General features: G+C 38.1%; 1 protein-coding gene across 1 annotated transcript in view; it reads left to right on the plus strand.

Moving 5' to 3' along the window:
- LOC121957382 (cAMP-dependent protein kinase inhibitor beta) overlaps positions 1-21,253 on the plus strand; it is a 32,756-nt gene extending 11,503 nt beyond the window's left edge. The window contains exons 2-3 of the mRNA XM_042505925.2: positions 15,404-15,555; positions 19,336-21,253. Of these exons, the coding sequence (XP_042361859.1) occupies positions 15,414-15,555; positions 19,336-19,418 (225 nt within the window). The 5' untranslated portion in view covers positions 15,404-15,413 and the 3' untranslated portion in view covers positions 19,419-21,253. The remainder of the gene's footprint in view (positions 1-15,403; positions 15,556-19,335) is intronic.
- Positions 21,254-22,589: the final 1,336 nt, after the last annotated feature.

The raw sequence follows: 22,589 nt of genomic DNA on the forward strand, positions 1-22,589 counted from the left end.
GTCTGTTCAAGGTCAGCTCAGTAAAATGACTTAAGCAAAGGTAAATAAATGGTCATCATGATGTGCTCAAATGTAACATCAAGAAAAAAGGAAATCGTTTTTGGCGAGATAATACAGAGGTTTGAGATAATACAGATGTTTGGGTGAGAATTTAGTTTTCCCAGCAGTATAAAAGAAACAGTCACATTTTAGGTAATAAAAGCAAAACCAGTTATGTTAAAAATGTATTTTTGCCTCATCTTTCCACCAAATAATAGAAAGGTATCAGTAGTAGTATCGTTAAAGACTTGGAACATTAAGGAGTCTCGATAATGGTATCAGTTCCAACAAAAATGAACTATCCCCATCTCTACTTACTGTACTTGTACTTAGTCAAATTATAATGAAAGTAGAGATACATCCATGGCAACACTGGTGTCACGTGTGCAGCCACCACCAGGCAGAAAATAGGACACACTGTGGGGTCAGGATGATGTGATGGTCTCATGTCTGACCTTTATAATAGAGCAAATTGGAGTGCCATTTTTGTATGCTCAGGATTAATTGATTAATCACAGTTGAATCAGTACATGAAGTGTAAAAGTCGTACATCCCTCAAAACAGTTTGTTCTTGCTTGAGATGTTCTGTTCTTCAGATCATCCCTGAGGCCTTTGCCAGCGCTGCCTGCACTCCTTTCTGTACCGCTCCCTGTCAAGTGTGCTAATTGCTGTAAATAGCTGGGTGCTCTGTTGTTGTGATTGACCCTTATGAAACCCGCTCAATCTGTCTCATATTTGGCAACGTGCAAGGCACTTTGTCGGCCTCATTTCGTATAATGGCTTGTTGTTATTGCACATTAAACTCAGTTAATTACAAAGAGGGCGGATTGCTTTTAGATGTTTTTTGAAAGACTGTGGCAGAAGGTCCTCTCTACTGGTACTTGATATTGGTCTTGGTCTCGAGGTCTCAAGACCACATTTGAAGGTCTCAGTCGTGTCTTTGGCTCATACTTAGACAAAAAGGAATCTGGAGTTTTACCTCAAGGCAGGTCAAGACAACAACTGCAGGGATATCACTAAGCTGCCAGTGCAAAATAGGAGTGGTGAGTAAGATGGTTAAGTTAATTTCAGATTTACAGTGTTTGTATTTGGGGGAAAGGAATTTCCCAAACATAAAATTTATCTTAGCAATGCCTTTTGATAAATTCATTAAGACATTTCTCATGTTGTACTCATACACGCATACAGTATAGCAACAAAATAGATGAATGGAGAGAAATAATTTGTTTTCTGTAGGTGTTTTTGTGGGAATGGAAGATCAATTTATGGACCGCCAATGCTTTGCATGTTATACTCTTTATTGTGAAAGTGTGTGCCCTACCTTGGTCTTGACTTGGTCTCAACCCCTAAAGGACTTGGACTTGTCTAGGCCTTATTACACTCTGGTCTTGGTCATGACTTGGTCTCATTTTAGATTTCTTGACTACAACACTGTTGTGTACCAGGAGACAGTTGGCTTGCTTATACCTGATATTAACAGAAGTGTCTTGGTGATTGGGTAAAAAGTGGACAGCCCTACATACACTTTTGTGTATTTCCCACATTGCGACTCGATCATTCAGATCACCTGCTAATTTGATCTGGGATGCAGTTGACCACATATCTTTTGTAGTGTAAATGCTAATGTTTCCTGATGCGTCCAAGACATGGATGACATCATCAATGCAGGATGTGGTGGTTGTTTTGTTGACAGTGCACTAAATCTCTTGCCCACTTGCCCAGTTTATGACTAAATGGTTGAAGTGTTGCGTGACCATCCATTGTTTTGCCCTGTGGAAGGAGAAGTGTTGAATTCTGCTGGCAGCAATATCTCCAGTTGAAACGACAACTGGTGATGTGGCTAGTGAGCAGCTAATGGCAGTGACATAATTACCGCGTGGGACCTTTTGACCTTTTAACTTGAGTGATGTAGACAGTAACGAAATCATGGTTAGCTGGAGCCGTGTGATAAACACAGGTGCTGACGGTAATGTGCCGCCTGTCAATTTTTTTTCAGTCTAGCATGATATGCAGTTTACAATGATAACACAGGCGGATTATCTGTATTCCACTGAGTTTATAATTTTAATCGGATGCTGGGAAGACCTGTGTGCAAAGGTGCCCAGTTTATGGTTACTGAGCTAGGTGTGGACAATTGCTGATCAGGAATGTGTACAGTTCATCCCAAAATGAAAAATAAATGTTTTGTCCTCTTACTTTTAGTGCTATTTTTCAATCTTGATTGATTTTGTGTGAGCTGCCCAACTACACCTTGCAACCATATCACCTCGCAGAGGGAAGCATGCATCTACTGCTAGCTCACCTAGCGCCACTGAGCTAACTAATGTTACAGCTCAGTTAGGGGGGACAACATACTGTTGACAGGTAGTTTATTGGTAGAAAAAAAGTTCCTACATGAAACTGCTCACAACAAGGTCTGCAGATTATCTTGAATAACCGGGTCATGATTTCTGAGAGAGACATGATGGGTTTTTTTAAGCGTCATCTAGTTCCATTACATTGGAGAGAAGGTAGAAGTCTCTAAGGCCAATGTATCCATCTCTACGGCTGATATCTGCAGCACTCTGCAGCTCACACCAAAACAATTTTGACTAATTTTTTCCTAATTACTTTATTAATAACTTTGGTAATAATAACAATGATGAGATATTATCCATCCATCGGATTACTTGAGAATTGGTGAATGACTGGTTGATTTCTAACAAAAGACCTGGAAAAATCTTTATATCGAGACTTTTTGCCCGCCAAAGTGTACACGCCCAAACCTGTAGCACAAGACCTTGATGGTTTCTTTCACCAAAGCAAATTATCTACAAAGCAACCTGCGTTGATGCGTGTTTTTTTTGTCAGTGAGTCGTGGCTTCTGAAACATGAAAGCAGGCAGCCGTAGTGAGAAAAAAGGCTGCACAGATCAGCGGAAAAGACGGGAGGATCTGCCCGGGATGTTTGTGAGATCTGAGGGGAGGCTGTGATCACGCTGTCTCATTAGATCAGTCTCAGCTCCCTGCCTCTCTCTTTCTCTCTCTCTCTCTGTAATGCTTCTCAGGAAAAAAAAATAGCTTTTCTGAAAATCAACTGCAGATATCAGGGTCTCATTTCACCTTCTGGCTTTTGTGCATATGTATGACCTTCTGTGCACTTGTTATTGTGAATATGACGAGCGAATCCTACTGCGTTTCTTCACATTTTTTTCCTCAGTTGCTGTATTTAGCATATAAGTCGATAGTGTTGCACTTATGTCATTATATTTTTACAACATAAATGCTGCATTTTTCATCTTTTTTTTATTCAGTCAATTTTTAAAGGGATTAATAATTGAATGAATTCTTACACACAGTATTTTCATTGCTTTTATTTGCAGAAACAATTCCAGCATCCCCAATCAAAATGTTAACGTAAAATCTGACATCATCATAACAAAAGACATCTCCATGAGCAGAAAGAAACAATGCAGTACAAAGATAGTCTACGTCTTCTTGTCTCTCCTCCTCCACTGTATAGCAGCCTTTAAAGCAGCGGTGCAGTTTCCATGGTAGCTAGAGCATGTTAAGCTTTAGGATAACAGTGAAAAAGTGGGGAGAAGGACAGGGAATAATCACAGGGTATGCAGGACTAAAAATAGCGAGGGACTTAATCCCAGGCATTATTTATTCATCTAAAATGTCTCGTGTCTGCGCCGGGTGTGTAAACATCATTTCTTCTGCAGTTCCTCGTTGGCAGGGCACGTTGCTTTCTGACCTAAACCCCCACAGTCTTACTGACTAATGCCACGACTATAGGAGAACACAAAGACTCAGGATGGACATACAGGGATGGATTTGCTGTGTAAGGCTGTCTGCTTAGGGAAACTGATTCTGGATTATTGCAAGCAATCTGTTACCGTTCCTGCGTCCAACAAGACTGCATCTCAGGAAGGGAAATGAGAGCAAAAGTATTGTTTTGTCACTGTCACAGCAACGTTTTTAATTAAACGTCTCTCTAACAATCGAGTCATATTAATGAGATCATTGCCAGTTCTCGTGCAACATGCATTGAAATATATTGCATAGACTACAGTGGATCTGTAGTGTGTGCAGTGACTGTTGCTGTCACACTGTGAGTGTGTTAGACTGATGAGGAGCAGAATAGAGGTCAGCCTCAGGCAGCAGGCAGGGCCAGGCAGCTTGGCTCCAAGAGCTGATATCTATCATTGTCTGTTGTTTGGAGAGAAGAAAGCTTTGACTGATCTGGCTTTTTAAAAGGCCGGTACCAGAAGCTGCTAATAGCTTATGTTTTGTGCTTTTTTTTTTTGTTTTTTTGTTTTAAATATATGAACAGTTTATAACCAGTTCAATACCTGAAAAAAAAACAGAAAAGTGAAAGTACTGTGTAATTTTTACAGCCTCTGAAATACTCATATCTTATGACACAAAATTGAATATGGGTCAGTCATTTCGGAATATTTTTTTGTAGGCTGTCAAGCAATTAAAAAAAAATCTTATTAATTACATGCTCTTAGAGTAATTAATAGCATACATCAGTTTTTGCTGTGAAAGTATTTTAAAACATTCAGTTCAGTTAACTTGGTTAACATGGTCAATGCAAATGACTGAAGTTTCCACTCTCTGTCAATAACGTGTAAAGCAACACTGAGGTAATTGTGATTGCTAACTGAGGTCCAGTGATCCCCATCAATGAAATACATTCAGCCCCCAACACTACACTACACTACTTTCCCCCCCCCTCTTTTCTGTGCTGCAAAGCTGCTAGATTTTGGACACAGTTGTACTTCTCGATGGCTGCTTCTTAGCTGTGGCAGAGGATGCTATCTGTAAAGCCTCTGATGACCCCCAGTCCTCCACCACCCAAACTGGTCTGCAGTCCATTGCAATCCATGTTGCAAGTGATTTAGTTAGTCGGTCACAGGTAGACTTATTCTGTTTGTGTCTGAACGTCTGGTCGAGTGTGACTTGACGAGGCTGGCTGCTGGAGCTAGCATTAGAGGCTGTGCTAGCTTGGACCTCTGGGTTCGCTGCTAAATGCTTTGCATTGAGGTGATATTTCAGGATTGAAGTACTCCGATGGTGTGAAAATTGATGTTACAAAGCCACTGTGGCCTTCAATGAAACACCAGGTCAAAGGGCACCATGGAACGCGATTAATCAGCGTTGTTTTTTTTGTGATTAATTAATTGAAGTTAATGCGTTATTTTGACATCCCAAATTTTGGATATTTTGGAATAAATTTCCTTGAAAGAACTATTTTATTTTGAACAAATAAGTGACGTGGTGCTCATGTGTTACACCTCCAATTCATTACCTTACCTTTCACTTATTCCTCCTCCAGCTGTCAAGTTTCCTGAGTTCCACAATCTCTCTTATCATATTCAGTCTAATAAATAAACGATAAAAATGTAAAAGAAAGTTAATGTTTGTATGCCTATTTTCTTTACTTAACAGAAAAATAAATTCCTCTCAACGAACAAACTCCTACTCAACGGCCTTGTCATAGTCAAACATAGTTTATTCAAATTTGACAGAAACAAAATAAAATTCACCATAACTGTCTTAGTTCATTTTGTTGGTCATCTTGTTAGTTAGTCCACTGTTCCAACAAGAACTTTGCTTTGGTCGAAATAAAGCCTTAATTCACAGTTAGAGTTAGATGTGAAAATAGCAGTTTTTTCCTGCAGTTTGTCTGCCATTGCTGCCCTGCTGTTTACAGTCCTGTAATGTAATCCCCAACACTTGCAGTTGTTGTCAGCTCAGCAGTACAATACCATTGTTTTTGTTTGCTGATGTTAAAAAAATGACTATAGGTCAGTGTATTGTCATCAGATATTTATATATCAATATCTGTATCAGCCTCAAAAGTCCAGTATCAGTCAGGCTGTAGTGCAGTTATATCTGACACTGAAGGTTTATATACTAGCTGTAAATGTCTCGGAAACATTTGATTGTATTGTGAGTTCTTGCATGGGAGTACATACTAGTACCAATTTGATGGAGGAGGCTGTTTTCAAGTCACTGCAGTAGTCAGCTTTATAAAAATGTAATTTTTTGAGACTTGAGAATCAGACATTGAGGTTTTTTGACCCATTTAGAGCAAGGCTTTCTCAGCACTTTGTCCTGGTTTATTGCTAAACAACATCGTTTCCAAGTGTCTGCAAATCACTCAAGGAAATGAGACTGCAGAAAACATGACACATTTATCCTGGCATAACCACTGACAGTAATGGACATGACATTTTCAAACACCTTCATGCATTTTTTTGCACTGCACGTGGATCCCTAAAAGCTTCTTTTATGTAACTCAAAGATCCACGTGTCAAAAATGACCCAATTTTTTAAATTACAGTTTTGATATTGTACCTGATTGCTGATATATTTGTCAAGTGGGAAACCAGTAAGCTGATCAGTATTTTAAAAATGTATTCGAATCAGCTTTGTAATTCATAAAACCAGCTGCCACACCCAACCACAAAATATTGAAGGTATTCTCATTAATATGCTTATGTAAATAACAAATTAAATTACTGTGTGTGTTGTGAAAGCGATCGCTCATGGTGACAAACCCACAGAAAATTATCACCCAATTACAGCTTCACACAGTGTTTGGCTTCTTTCAGCTTGTTGTTTTGGTTTACATCTAAAACTACTCATTGTTTTTGGTTAACTATCATTGTAGGTGTTATTTTCAGCTACAGCATATAGAGAAAAAGCTCGATAAGCCCATTTTGCACTACCAGCGCACACCGCCAAACAGCAGATGGCCACAGTTAGCATCTAGCTGGTAAACTAGCTGGTAAACATATATCAGCTCCTAAAAGGAGATGATATATATTGGACTTAAATTTATCAGGTGGACTGAAACGTCGCTAAACAAATACAAAGGCTTATGCTGCTTATGTTATTCAGACATTTTTATGGGACCTTAAGCGCAGCGCAGGTGGAACTCTTCATGAGTTCTTTTTTTTCTTCAGCTGCAGTTTGAAGAGTTGAGTGGCAGGGTGGATATAATTATATAATTGATCTGTTGATCCAGTTTCAATAAGTGGTAGAGAGGAGCAACAAACTTGTAGACTCACTACACTAACCTTGTAAGATTTACTTTCACTGCACCTGCCGTTCTGCTGCTCAGTCTGTGCCCAGAGTACACTCTGCACTCCAAGAGCGTGGTGTGCAGAGTGTACTCTGCGTGGTGTCATGAATAATTGAACATTAGTATTACAATAATGCTCCTAATGAAGGGTCCAGCTCCAAAAATGTTTAAAGGGGCAGCAGACGTTTTAATTGTGGAGGGCCTTTATAAAATAAATGCATGTGTAGGAAACCCTTGTTGGTGGATCTCTGGACCAAAAGGAGAGGCCATTTGTTTTTTGTGTCATTTCTGCTTTTTTTTTTCCTCAAAAATGACCCGTTTTTTGCTGGTCAACCCCTTGAAAACTGAGCAAATTGGCTTTATTTCTTTCAAAAACAATGGAGGAAGGCAATGAGCAACTCACGAAGAAATTACTCAAAAATGAGCAAGAAATTATTAAAAGGAACAAAAAAAAAAAAGATGTCTAGCGATAACTAACTACAAAAAAGGGAAAATGAAATATGAAAATAAATGAGGAATTTACTGGATGAGTAATAATAATAATTTTGTGTAAAAAACGAATATATAGTTATGATAATAATAATATTTTTTTTTTTGGATAATTCCCCTAGCTTTTTTAAAAAACATTCTTAATCTACTATTTTTGTGCAGTTTGCAGAGCATTTATTTCCAAGCTGCTCATTGCCTTTTTTACCCATTAATTGAAATAAATAAAACCAATTTGCTCTGGTGTTAAAAGTTTAAATACCTGTGACAGATGTCTGAAGGCAGCACAAAAAAAAGGGTTGTATATTTACATGTATATACATTGAAACTGACATTCCTAATCCTGCCGTGTGGAATGAAAGGTCACCAGTCATGTTCTACGAAATGTGTAGCATCAGTGAAATAGTTACCTGGCAGGAGCTTGAACAGAGACTGATTTCAACATTTTCTACACACAAACAGAAGAGGGAATATGTGATTTATGTCTGTTGGTTGCCTGGGTGCAGTCTATGGAGCTCTCAGCATCTCTCTCTGTTTCTTGCTCTGTCCGTGGTGCTGAAAGCTTCCATTCACTGTCTGAGAAAATGTCTGTTGAGACGAGCTTTCTCTCTGAGGGTCCTTGGACTTGTATTTCCATTTAAAAAAAAAAAAAACAGACTCTCTCTCACAAAGCCAGCAAGGTCTATTGAGAATAGAGCTGCTCTCAGCACCGTTGAGAGCAAAGCTAGGTTTGACAGAGACAATACCCTGTGCTGTTGTGGCGAAAATTACCTTTCAACGTTAAATGTAATGTGAGGTGAGATACAACAGCCCTGCTCTGTTAAACACACAGAGGAAGGCATGAGTGAATGGGCTTTTTTTTCATTTGCACATGTCAAAGTGACAAGTTTTGAAAGGATAGGTTTTTGCTCCGTGATTATTTACACACAGTGGTCCTGTGATAAGGAGGATTTTTTAACTAAATACTATGTAATTTGTTTGTTTTTTAGAAACAGCCCCAATATGATCATTTGATTGAAGAGCTGTTTGCAGTTTTAAATAAGAAAAGACAGCCTTTTTGTCCTCAGCATCTTTCTGTAAACAGCCATTGCCCTCTGACAGCTCTTCAATCAAAAGGCTTCCATGACTTGTTGCGTAACATACCTGCGGCTTGTTCCTGTGTCTGACTGTGCCGGCACTGATATCACAGTATCTAGGTCAGTTTCCCTGACAAGATAATCCTATCTAAACTGTTGTTGGATTATCAGCTAAAATAAACCTGTTCTGATGACGGGTCACTGCCTGTTCAATGTGTAATCCAACAGATTAATGAAAGTTACCAAACAGATGTTATAATTAGGACTGCAGCAGTGGCAGAGGCTGTCATCGACACTAATGGTTAAGCTGTTGAAAGGCAATGCTTTGTACTCAATTTTTATGTTTACCCATAATATTACAAAGAGGGAAAACATCAAAGCTACATTTAACCCTTTGAAACCTTGAGCAACATCACTTTTCTTGTGCTGCCTTTAGACTTCTTTCACAAATATTTAAACTTTTGAGCCCTGATCACACTGGTGCAATTTCATTCAAGAACTTAAAAAAAAAAAGCCAAAGAGCAACTTGGTAAGAAAATTTCCACAATTTGCAAGAAATTAGTGACGTTATATTTGTATTTACTATTCTATAATGGGAAAAATAAAAAAGCTAGAGGAAAACTGTATTTATTATAAATAAACAGAAAAAAAAAATAATAATTTTAAGCACTTTTTCCTTCTTGTTGTTGTTTTTATTTACTTTTTTTGCTTATTAGTTTTTTTTTTTAGTTTAGTTTAGCACTAGTTTTCAGGTAATTTCCTTGTTCACTTTATTCATTTCTTGCTAATTTTGGGGTAATTTCTTCTGTCTTTGCTCATTGTCTTTTTCACATATTTTTTGAAACAAATCAAGCCAGTTTGCTCTGGTTTCAAGGGTTAAATCATCATTGGGTGCTGAAATAGAGCTAACAGTATTTATTAGTTGGGCAAACAGCTTCCTGAGATCCACCGAGGCATCCAAATTGTGTAGACTAAAACCCCTGCAGCTGCCAAAGAAAATCCTCCCACATCACTCTGGAAAGCTGTCGCATCAGCTGTGGGCGATTGCGGCCAGTATTTTACCAGTATCAAACGGAAGGTCAATATAGACGTGACATTACGGCAAGTCACTCTGTCAGCCAAAGTCTTAATTACCCAGATCAACAAATAAATCCTAGCTTCTCAGTGACACTCAGTCATTCAGCTTGACAAGCCTGTCAGATAGATTGAAACAGGAAGGAGAGAGGAGATGTGTGAAGTGTCCCTCCTGCTGCATGGCCCTGATTACACTCCTATTGTTGTCAGTTTAACTGTGGCCTTTGAACCCGGGACAAAGAGAGGCGTTGACACGTGAGAAAGGAAAACTGGAACAGTATTCTAGTTTCCTGGGACGCCTACAGTAAGATCCAACTGAAAGGTCAAGTTTAGTTCTGCAGCTACAAAATGGTTCACTGGAGAGGACTTCAATTCAAAGAGCTGAAATTAGAGTCAGTTTACTTGGTATTTTGAACTTCACGTGGGGAGTAAAACATGGTAATAACGTGGGAAAAAAAATATAGGCTATATTCGATCTGTTTCAATATATAGACTGTGCTTCATTCTCCCAGGCTAGGTCATTTTTGCGCATAGTGTCGACACAATACTGGATTTTCTAACTTCAATAGACTGAATCAGGGTGACCAGGTGATCAGGCTAACACATTTTATTTTAATGATCACTGGTAAAAGTGATTAATTAAAAAGTGCGAAGAAAGTGTCAGCACGGGAGGAACTTTTACTTTGTAAAATCTCAGGAAGCTAATGTTATTAATTATTTTTAATTTAAATTTTCACTTTATAAACCTAAGTTGCAGGGAATCAGTTTTGATCACACATTTTCTAAAGGCATTTAAAGTTTTGTATTGGAGTTTGTTATTTTCCAGATTCTAAATACTGACAGAAAGATTTTCATTTTTATTTAAAATGCATATCGGTTCCAAAAAGTTCTTATTAACTTCTAATAATAGGTATCAGTATCGGCCCTGAAAAAACAACATAGGTCTGCCCCTAACTTCAATGTAAACAGTTGGCAACTGATTTTATTTGTGGAAAAATGTGAAATTGGCAGACTTGTTTATTTCTGTTGTCATTTGCAGCTGTAACTGTAATGTTTAAAGATATAGTTCAACACGGTGGTCTGATCGATTTCTGCTGTGCTTATTTTATGCTCTGTGTTGCTCTGTCAGGGGCTTTAATAAACAAAATATATCTGCATGGAAGCAGCGCAATGTATTGTACTCAACTGTACTGCAAAACGTATTTTAAAAGCAACCTAAAAACTCAGTGTGAGTTTAAGTGTAGGCTATATTTGGAACATTTTCTCAGCTGTACCTTTGCACTAAGTGAAAGAGGCAGCACAACTCCCATGTTCTGTGAAGTAAAATTACCCTTTTTGTCAATGGAGTCTGGTGGCTTTGAGTTAATAGCAATTTCCCATTAGAAAGAGCTAAGTGATGTCAAGGTAAAACGGTTAAAATATCCCATATATAGCAAACATTTAAACCAATGGAGATTTTTTAGGAGGGTCTTTTTGTATGTGGTTTACAAATTATGATGATTTGGGCTTTTTCCACCTGGAAGTCATTGTAGACAAACATTGTGACTCAGTTTAGACAATACCGTGAAAAATCTCAGTATCTGATACCATTATCGATACAAGGTGGAAAAATATACAAGTTAAAATTTTATTAGAAGATACGTAAATACAACAAGGCTTTAACATGTCAACTTTTATTTGTTAGTAGCAGAAACCAGCAGAATGACTGTAGTAAACATTAACAATAAGAAAAAACGAGAAAGCGCTGTTTCTGTATAGATATCATACTACCAAAAAATGAGTATTGAAACCATTTCAGATATTCAGAATTAATAACTTAATATTTTTGAAAACATGATTTGCTTTTGCAAACATGAAGTAAACTTTTCATCAAGAAGTAATACTGCATTTTCAATTTAACGACAGATGGAAAATCATGGATGAAACTTTGCTGATGCTGTAAAATGCCACTGCCTTACAGCAGTATCAGTTTGTCATTGAAGTGAGGCAGCAGAGTTATTGAACGTAGCAATATCGATTCCACAACACTGTTCAGGATATCATTGGATGCGTTCAGAATGACTTCAATACAAAGCATGTATTGGTTCCAGTTTGTTCAAACTATTATTGTAATGGTTTTACATTTTCACAGTACAATAACCTTGTCATGGAATATCACGGTTTCACAGTATTACACTGTTCTTATTATTATTGTTATCATTATTATTATTATTAGTAGTAGTAGTAGTAGTAGTAGTAGTAGGAGTAGGAGGAGGAGGATTATTAGTTATAATGATCCTTACAGGAATAAACACGGAACTTGAAACCTTAAAACCATTTTGAAATTGAATTATGTGTACAGTCGAGGAGGAAAAGAAATGCAAGTGTTAAGGTGATTATCTGGTCTCTGGTTGTTTTTTGTTCAATACTTTCTATAAGTAAATGTGCACAATATGATTACTGTCAATTGTCATTCATGGTATACATTGAAACCTGTATATCGCTGCAACCTTAGTTAAAACTTGATTGTTTTTTAATATGTGGTTATTTTATAGGATGACTTATAAGCAGTTGTTTTTCACACAGTACATTGAAATTGTCTTCTTTTATGCCAACAAAATAATAAACTAACGAAGGCTTTGGCTGTACTCCCCCAGACCTCAGCGTTTAAATACTGGCTGTGGTCCTGTTCAGAATGTTGTAACGGAGTTCGACAGGGCATAACATTAAATGTGTAACAGCATTTGACATCAATAAATCATGAAAGCATAAATTATTACTATATGTTTATCTTGTACAGTAAAGCCAAGGGTGCTGTGATGGGAGGGCAGACATGTGGCTATAAACACTAACATTATTTCTCCTGTTAAATAAAGGCTATCAATCATTTACAGTAATCCTAGGTAGTTGTAGAGGACTATATATTGAAGAGGCAAAAGCTGCAGTTTCATTGTGCTTACATTCTGTTCATTTCTCCCTCTGCATGTAGTGTCACAGGCTTAATGGTCGACATGCGATTATGTCAAAGTGTTGGGGGAAATATGTTTATGCTCGTGGAATTATTGTCAAAAATAGGCCACAATTCACTCCTGTGGCTTAAAAGAGCTCAATGGCTAAGCTACAATAGTGCTTAAGGCTAACAGATGGCCAACCTGTGGCCCTTTTTCTGGAGATCTAGATTGTGCGTGCGTGTGTGCGTGTGTGTGTGTGTGTGTGTGTTTTCTCAAGTATGTGTGTGTGTGTGTGTGTGTGACAATATAGCTGCAAGTGCACATTAACTCACATGTCATTCCTTTGTTGAAGGAGCAGGATGGGAAATGGGATTTTGCTCCACAGAATAGTATGGCTATTTAAAGCGAGGCAACACAACATAAGGGGGAGACTGGGAAGAGAGAGTGAGATAGGGAGAGAATGGATTTGAGTCATATGTTTACCTGCCAGTGCTGCTTTTTCTATATTGTTGCCATAGCAACAGCGGCTCGCTGTATTTGTGTGTGCACTTGCTGTGCTGTGCTTGTGTGTGTGTGTGTGTGTGTGTGACGAGGGATGTAATTCAGCCTGTCACCAGCGTAGCCTAGAGCTGACTCCCCAGCTGCTGGTTGCCATGAGACCAGACAGACACATCCTCCGCTTCAGTAATAAATCTTTTCTGTTGATTCTCAAATCACTAAACAGAGGAGGTACATTTTGTTTTCTGAGATATGCCCAGATAAATGGCCACTGCTATGTTCTGTGTCACTCAAAATCTAACATATCAGTCTAAAGCAATGTCATGAAAATGATCAGCAAACATCGTCTTGGGGAAAGATATTGGGATAACGAGATCATTAAAATGTACTTGGAGTAGGACTTATTGTACTATACAGCAGTTTTCCACATCTAGTACATACTAACAAGGCAAAAGCACAGGGACTAACTGGATGGTTGAAGAAATAAGACTCTAAATATCATATCATGTAAATCAATCTGTTATAAATCAGGCTAAAATGCGCATCAATATATGCACCATTACAACATGCTTTTTGTTGCTATTATTAGCCGCACAATAAGTCTTTTTGCTAGCTCTAGCTACACTAATTAATCTTATGGACAAACCAAGCAAGCAAAGTAAAATTGTAACTAGTCAGCAAATGTTAATTAAAAACTCTGAATAGAAAATTTGATGGCTATACTGGTACTGGTTTATTTGGTTTTAGCTGGTCGAAGATGGTCTTAGATGGTCCTGACCCAGTTCTTGCTGGTCTTTGATGGTTTGGCATGCTGGTGTAACCAGCCTATCAAGCTGCGCACATTTATCTTTATGCATAACATATGACAGAAGACTTAACTGATTTATGCCCTTTGCTTTCGTACAGCCCTCATGACATCATCCTCATGTTATTTCTCCATACTCAAGCACATTGATTTGGTTTCAGTTTTACAGGAACTCGAATGGATATCCAGCTAGAGTGACCATCACAAGCTGGTATGACCCAGTAAACAATCAAAAATGGTGCAAAAACGTACCTTACCTAAAGCTCGTCAACCAGCTCAACCATCTGAAACTGGTCAAGCTGTTTAGTTTTTTTTCCAGCAGGGATGTTAAGTTGATGTCTCCTACCAGTTACTTAGCTTACACACATGGCTTTTCCGATGTATGCTAACAGGAGAAAAAAGCTGTTTATGGTTCTGAGTTAAATACTCCGAATCATGTATAATTAGTGCCAATGGAAGATATTTTAAATGCATATCCTCAATATTTAACAACATTAGTACAATTCTGTGTCTTTTGATATTAGCCAAATCCAGTGGACTTTTAAGCGTGAGCTAGCTAACTACCAAACCAAGCTAATGAAGAAGTAAAGGAGAATGTGAAGTGGCTTTCACGTTGTGTCTGGCTATCTTATGAGATACACCCTCTGTTACCTGTACCTGATACGGTGGTCAAGTCAATTCACACACCCGGAGATTGTTTTCCGACAATCAGTGGCAACTCAGGCAACTCATCGGTATCTTTGAAAAATTGAGAAAAAAACTGAGAAAAGTAAATAACGTTGAATGGAGTAGATGTTTTCTTCATTTTAGTTACTTTACTACACAAGGGTTTTCCTGTGGATAGCCATGCCCAGCAAACTAGTTTACAAGACTAGCTAGCTAACTAACCAAGCAAACAAAGCATTTGCGTACTGTATCTGGGCAGCTAATGTTAATTTAGCTAATGTCACAGATACTACTTTACTCTCCCATGCTTGGTAAAAGGGCCAAAAGAAGAATGTGGTAATAGGATAAGACACTGGACATTCATTTATATCACTGTATGATACATCAAATGCACATCCTTTATATTCATCAAATTACTTTTAAGCTAACTAACAAACCAAATGAACAAAGCAGCAGTGTAGCTGGACAATTAATAATTCAGCTAAAAATACAACTTTAATTTACATTGAAATTTTAAAAAATCCATTCATTATGTCTCCCTTGCATGTTAACACAAGAAGATATTAACTAAATTTATTGTGATTTATGCCTATATGTTAATAATAAAACACAAACATTGTGCTTTACTATAAATTTTCATATGGTAACAAACCAGGGTGCCTTTGAGTCCTTCCTTTTATTGAACTGCTAAGCTAATCAAAACTAAAAGCTAAAAGCTAAGCTCTTTTTTTTCTTGTTGCCAATGGCAGGGATCCTGAGATGACGGAAGTAGAGCCAGTGTTGGACTTTGCCTCCTCTGGGCGTTCGGGGAGGAGAAATGCCCTACCTGACATCCTGGGCTCGCCAGCAGGTGTAAACCCTGGCGACCTGCCTCTAAAGCTGGCTGAGCTGTCCCTAAAAGGTAAAGTACACAATGTTTTCTTTTTATTATACCAAGCACATGGCAAATTGAATGTGTAATCAACTTGTAAATAGAGACATAACATAACATAACATAACATAACATAACATAACATAACATAACATAACATAACATAACATAACATAACATAACATAACATAACATAACATAACATAACATAACATAACATAACATAACATAACATAACATAACATAACATAACATAACATAACATAACATAACATAACCATATATGGATGATGTAGTTTAAGTCTTTTAGACAAAGAAAATATGCATGAAAACAGTGGGGGATGGCCTTATCAAATATGGTGACGCATCACTTCTTATTTAGTTTAACCCAGGCCTGACACTGCTCGCTACCCATGTAGTTAAACACACTCTGCTGTGACATTCAGTCCTCTGTGCCCGGCTCTGGTCCAAATATGGCCAGCACCAGGAAGAAGCATTCAGGCCATCTTTGGGCAAGGATTGCCACCTGAGAATCAGCTACAACAGGCCAACTCCATGCCATAATCGTCCTAAGTCGTTCATCACGACTCTGGCATGAGTGTAGCTGCCAGGCGTGCCAAATATAGACCACTGTTGGGCTGAGTATTTTTGACTGCATGGGCAGCAAGGACAAGCTGCTTAATCACATATAATGGCCCATTTATTCTTGAATTCTCCGAAACTTTAATATATGCTGGCTGTGCTCACTCTTTCTTATCTTACAAGCCTGTCTTTGGACACTCTCAAATGTTTCAGTGTCTTACTGTTTTGTTAAACAGTTTTATCAAACTGTTTTGGACTAAAGGACGAACTTAATAATATTTTGTGGCCCAAGGTCAAGGTCATTGTGACCTTGCATCCATCTCATCATTCTCATGAATGGGATGGCTCAAGAGGGCCTTGAAAGAATTCAGTCAAATTTGGCACAAATGACAACTTTGATTTAAGTATGAACTGAGGTGAATTTAGTCATCAAAGATCAAGGTCACTGTGATCTGACAAGATACATTTTTGGCAGTAACTCAAGAATTCATGCGTTAATTCTGACAAAATTTTGCATAAATGTCTGATAGGACAAAATGATTAAGTTATGACATTTTATATCCAGAAGGTCAAAGGTGAACTTCACTGTGACATCATGTTCTGCAAAAATATGTTTCTGGCCATTATTCAAGGCCTATAACTCTGAAACAGACACATCATTTGTGTTAAGCTATGTCTAAATGATCTCTTTATATAACTTTATATTGTCTTATGGTGTGTAGGGCTGGGGCGACGCGTCAACGTAATCGAAGTAATTGATTACGTAAATACATCAATTTACGTAAGGTGCATCGACATGTCGCACCGTTTTACACAGCACGAACCATGAGAGCGTGAGCAGCGCCGATCATGTTGTTTGTGTTTCGGCGCTCATGTTATCAAGTTAGAGCGTGCACACTACTCGCCTGAGCAGCGCTTGTCAGGCGCGTCTGAGCTGCGTGTCAGCTGCAGCACAGCTAGAGAAACAGTGACTCGTTTTTTTACGTGTGACGCTCGTGTTTGTTGACTCTTTACCACTTTATACTGCAGTTTAAAGTCTCTCTGATGAGGAAATACAAAGTTGTTTGTTTTACCTCAACGTCCTTGCTTCCTTTTCAAAACAAAACCTGTCTCTGTAGACAGAATGGAATCAGTTGCTGATATATGCATTTTATTTTGAAACATTTACAGGATGGGGTTGTCAGCTGTGCAGGTTCACTAATTTGTCATATTCCTCTGATTATGGGGGTTAACCCCCCAGTTAACTGCAGTGGCCCACAACATATACATCAGATGTTTTATTTATCTTTTTTGATTACTTAAGTACAGTACAGTACAAGAGGTTAATAGGAGCCGTGAACCCCTTATTTAAATGCATTTTATTGATATAATTGTATGTGTGAGGCAGAAACTATTCCGACGTCTGTTCGTATTAATATTTATTCCTGATGAGGTGCATGTTTTTGGCCGCTAGATGATGCCGTTTCAGGCTGTACTTGATATCTTTAACTGAATGTACCCTGTAGCTTTATATTTATCTACCCAATTGGGTTACATTATATACACGAGTTAAAGTAATGCATAATTTATTGATTCTGATCACATTTTCACGGTTTGATTTTCATCCCAGCCAGTTCTACAGTGGCCAAGAACATACGCACCTGAGGACATTGGAAACAACAAAACTTTTGCTGTACCGTTGAGCAGACCTACAGGAGACTTTAAGCCCTCACAGAAAGTTACACATTGATGAACGTTTTTTTGTTCATGTGTGCGCAAGAATAATTCAAATATCATTTTACTAACCATTATTTGGTCCTTATGATGTGTATGTCTCTTTTTGTCTTATCTGATGTCTTGTACCGGATGTATGCTGTCACTTTATAGGACCTTTTTTGTGCCCTACAGGAATACTTTAACAATCTATTCTTCATAGTTTATCTATACTACACCCCAGTTATCTTAACTCCAGCATACACATTGTAAGGATTGTGAACTAAACTTCTTTTGTATTTTGATATATACTGTGTCTCAGTGGGAGTCTAAGAGAGAGAACATTCTTATGGCACTTTATATCGTGTTTTAGGCTGTATTTTGATATCTTGTATTATATATACTCTGTAGCCTGATACCAATTAATTTATTCACCCTATAGGGATACATTTTTTGTATGAACTAAGGCAGAGCGCGAATCCTCTACTTTAAAACTTTTATTATTGGTGGAGTGACATCCTGTTCAATCAGCAGTGACCAAGGACATGCACATCGGAGGTTTTTAATACGACGTTGCTTTTATATTTATTTATTTTATGGTGTATCTGGATGCGACGCCCATTTCTGAAAAGGCATTGATTTATTTGGTGTTGATGTTTTATTTTGTAAGCGTATTTCCTGCATATAAGGGATCGCTTCCGCTAAGTATTCACGACGATGATGAAGACTTTTGGTTGAAACACATACGTTGTGTGGCTGCCACAAGCCTCAGAATTAAAGACATCTAAAAAGAACATTACTGTGTGCTGATGACCAGTTTTTTTTATATGAATCTGGACCATAGACTGTATATTAAGATGGATGACACACCCCCACTTACCTCTGCTACGCTTAAGTGAGGCTAAATTATCTGGAATACAGGCACTGCCATCTTGCACTGGTGATATCATTGAGAGCAGGTGTCTGTGCAGTAGTGATATCTCTGGATTGGGTTTCACAGCTGTCAATCATGGCAGAAAATCCCCTTTTTTTATTATTGAATAACTCATTAAAACCAAACTTAGAATAAAAACAAACACTTAAACAAACACCAGGGCACCAGCCTTCGGTGTCAGAAACTGTCTTTGAGAAAAAAATTTTTGGCGTGTACTTTGAGTTTTTAGTTTGGCCTATGTCTCATTCACTAACATGGAAGGGCTTTGTGACCTATACTGCAGTCAGACACCAGGGGGCGATTAAGAGTAAAAAGTTACACTTTGGAGGATCTGTCATGTCCATCTTTAGAAACGATCTAAGGTGAGGACAGTTTTGGATGTAAACTGTAATTGCAACTTGACGTAGAGTTTGAAAGTCTAGGTTACACAACCGGAGCCATAAAATTACTGAAAAGCAAAAAATGTCAACATTTAATGATGTGATAATCGTAAAGTTATTGGTATTGATTAACAATAACTTCGGTCAGTCTAATTCTTTCTTTTTGCCATTGAGTGCGACTGCAACATATCTGTAATTGTTTCTTCTTGGGATTGTGCACAGATGGTCCGGGAGGGGCCCAGTCACCCACGGCGGAAGGGCCTCCGGCGCCGCCGGAGAGCTCAGAGGGAAAAGAGGGATCGTAGGGACTTGTTTATTTACCTCCCCCGAGACCTGCAAAGATAACCTGAGAGGAACGAGTTAAGAGGGCGACCTGTGGGAGAAGCAGTGATTATCTGTGGAGAGTCAGTCTGTTTGAGAAGCAGCCGAGCCACGGAGGGAGAGTGACGAATCGACTCCCCAAAGACTGGAGCCAGGCACTCGGTACTATCTGAAAAGTGTCAGGCGTCACTTAGTCATGAACCAGTGAGAGTGTGTGTGTGTGTGTGTGTGTGTGTGTGTGTGTGTGTGTGTGTGTGTGTATAAAGGTGAGTTATACACTCACCATGGACATTGAGAATCAAAAGGACCAAGACAGATTGTATACTGTACAGTACTATTTTTGTATGATTTATTTAAAGAAAAACAGGAAGTCATAACTGTAATACGTACCATTTCCTTGCATTTCCTGCTGGTTTTTGTTTTAAAGTGATATGTGTTATTTTACATTGGGGAAGTGAGAGGGACTTTGATAGCAGCCTGTAGTTGCTTTTTCCAACTGGATGCAAAATGACACGTGACGCGTGAAGAAAAGAGTAGATTTAAGAGAACTGGGAACTCTTTGTGTTGTCTTCTGCTTTTCCACTAAATGTATGTTTTCAAATCTGCGGCTGTTGCATAGTATCTACATTGTAAATGTACAGTTTTTACCCCTCATTGCAGACTGTTGTGATCCTTGCAACAACGACCAGGGATTTGATCTACTTTTTTAGGTGTCCATATAGTGCAAGGTGATATCGTGGAAGAACCGTCCATATCTTGAGACATTCCTTTAGAGAATAGTGTCCCACTGCCAGCAATGTACACACTGCTTCATTATAATACTGAGAAAATGTCCTTTTTTGATTTTGCTCAAGGCTGCTCTCAAAAGTCTCGTCACTTTCCAAACCTCTGAAAATGTGCCTAGTGGCAGTTCACAACCCAGAACGTGTGTTGTGTTCTTTCTGTGTGAAGTACTGTTATTGACTCTTTCGGGCTACTGATATTTCCTTGGTATTAATAGGAGGTATCGTAACACATCTTTACTGCTTGAACTGTAAACTGAAGACACTTTTGTAACATTCTGCAGAAAAGCGTCTGCAGATCCTACACTTTGTCAGGAAAAACCAATCAGTTTTGCGTCAACTTCAGCAGGGCTGCTGGGGTTCCTCGCACGTGCTTCATACAGCGACAGCAGCATATGTCTGCTGAATGGGCACTGGAACAAGCAACACTACCACCACAATGTGTTTCCAGTGCTGAAAACGGCAGCTCACTTGCCTTCTGCCTCTCCGCATGGAGAGAAGTCTGTTCACACTCATCAACACATAGGCAGAGCTGTGAATAGGATGCAAGACAGAGAGCAAGAAACAGCGAGAGTCCACATTTGTTAGCTATCCACTCACTGCAACTGTATATACTGTATTGTAGTATAATCCATGTGTGTCATACATGCTGACTGTATGATTACGACTTAATTCACATACTGTACCCACTAAAAAATGGTGTTTTGTAATTGTCTCTATATGACGACGTTTTGCCGGTGGCTGTGTCTTTATGTGGATGTGTTTCACAAATGCAACAAGGAAAGCCTGGTGTGCTGCTGCCCAGCCTCTGTTTCTGATGCTGCGCTTCTACTGATTCTGATGGAAAGTGTTCGCAGGTCTATGTAAACTGTAGGATCAACACTTTTTATAGGGGGTTGATGAGTCAGAGGTGTATTTTGTAGTGTCCTGATCTCTAAGTGGTGCATATATTTTACTTAGCTGGATTGAATCCCATGTGTTGATTCTATCTGGTGGTGAAAATTGCCATATTAAACCCACAAGCTTTACATATACAACTGTGTGTCAAGCACTTTTATTTCAATTTTTGTAAAGGCATGAATGTTTTCCCTCCCTGATCCCTGATTCTTCATCTAGATAACAGCATGTGACCATGGTCATAGAGTGCATGTTCAACATAGACCATATAAAATGATGGGCCTTGGATTTTGGACTACTGTTTTAGAGTTAAGCATTTTTACATAGTATGTAACACAGGTCATATGATAACAAGTCAAAAAAAGGCATTGTGTAGAATGTAATAAAAAGCATGGTATGGAATATTAGAAAAAAAATTGTATACTATGTTAAAAAAGTTAATATAGTATGTCATAGAACAATTAGAAAAGTATCTAATAAGTCATACTACAGTATGTCATGAAAAAGTTACAGTATAATATCTAAAGACAGTCATGGTATAGTATTACATAAAATCATATTTTAGTTTTTTATCAGGCTATACTCAATAAGATCTAAACTTGCTGTCCTATGACTTTTTAAAGCATTCTGCCTGATGACGTTTTTGACCATTTTTACCTGAGCTTTTGTATTGTTTTTTTCTCCATGCTGTACTTTGGCTCAAAACGCTAAAAATATTGACTTGTTGGACAGTTTATTCACCAGGCTATAATATAAACGACCTGAATAAGCTATCCAATGCCTTTTTAAAGCGTTCTGAGTGATGACTTTTTTCACAATTTTTCCCTGTGCTATATTATGGCTTTTTTCCCCATTCTGTATTTTGGCTCAAAATATTGACTTTTTGGACAGTTTATTCATCTGGCTATGATATAAACAAACTGAATAAGCTGTCCTATTACTTTTTAAAGCATTCTGAGTGAAGACTTTTTTCAACATTTTTCCCTGACCTATAGTATGGCTTTTTCCCCCATTTGGTACTTTGGCTCACATCGCTCAAAATATTGATTTTTTTTGGACCCTCTTTTCAGCAGGCTATACTATTAAAAGACCTCAACATGCTGTACTATGACTTATTTGAACATTTGCAACCATGACTTTTTTGACCATTTTCCCTGTGCTATAGTATGATTTTTTTTTTCCCAAAACTGTACTTTGGCTTAAAATGTTTAAAATATTGAATTTTTGGACCGTTTTTTCAGCAGACTATACTAAAAACGGCCTAAACATGCTGTACTATGACTTATTTTAATATTTGGAGACATGACTTTTTTGACCATTTTCCCTGTGCTATAGTATGATTTTTTTTTTCCAAAACTGTACTTTGGCTTAAAACGTTTAAAATATTGAATTTTTGGACCGTTTTTTCAGCAGACTATACTAAAAATGGCCTAAACATGCTGTACTATGACTTATTTTAATATTTGGAGACATGAC

Source organism: Plectropomus leopardus, chromosome 17 (genome assembly GCF_026936395.1).
Source record: "Plectropomus leopardus strain MGB_pleo_1.0 chromosome 17, ASM2693639v1, whole genome shotgun sequence".
NCBI lineage: Eukaryota > Metazoa > Chordata > Actinopteri > Perciformes > Serranidae > Plectropomus > Plectropomus leopardus.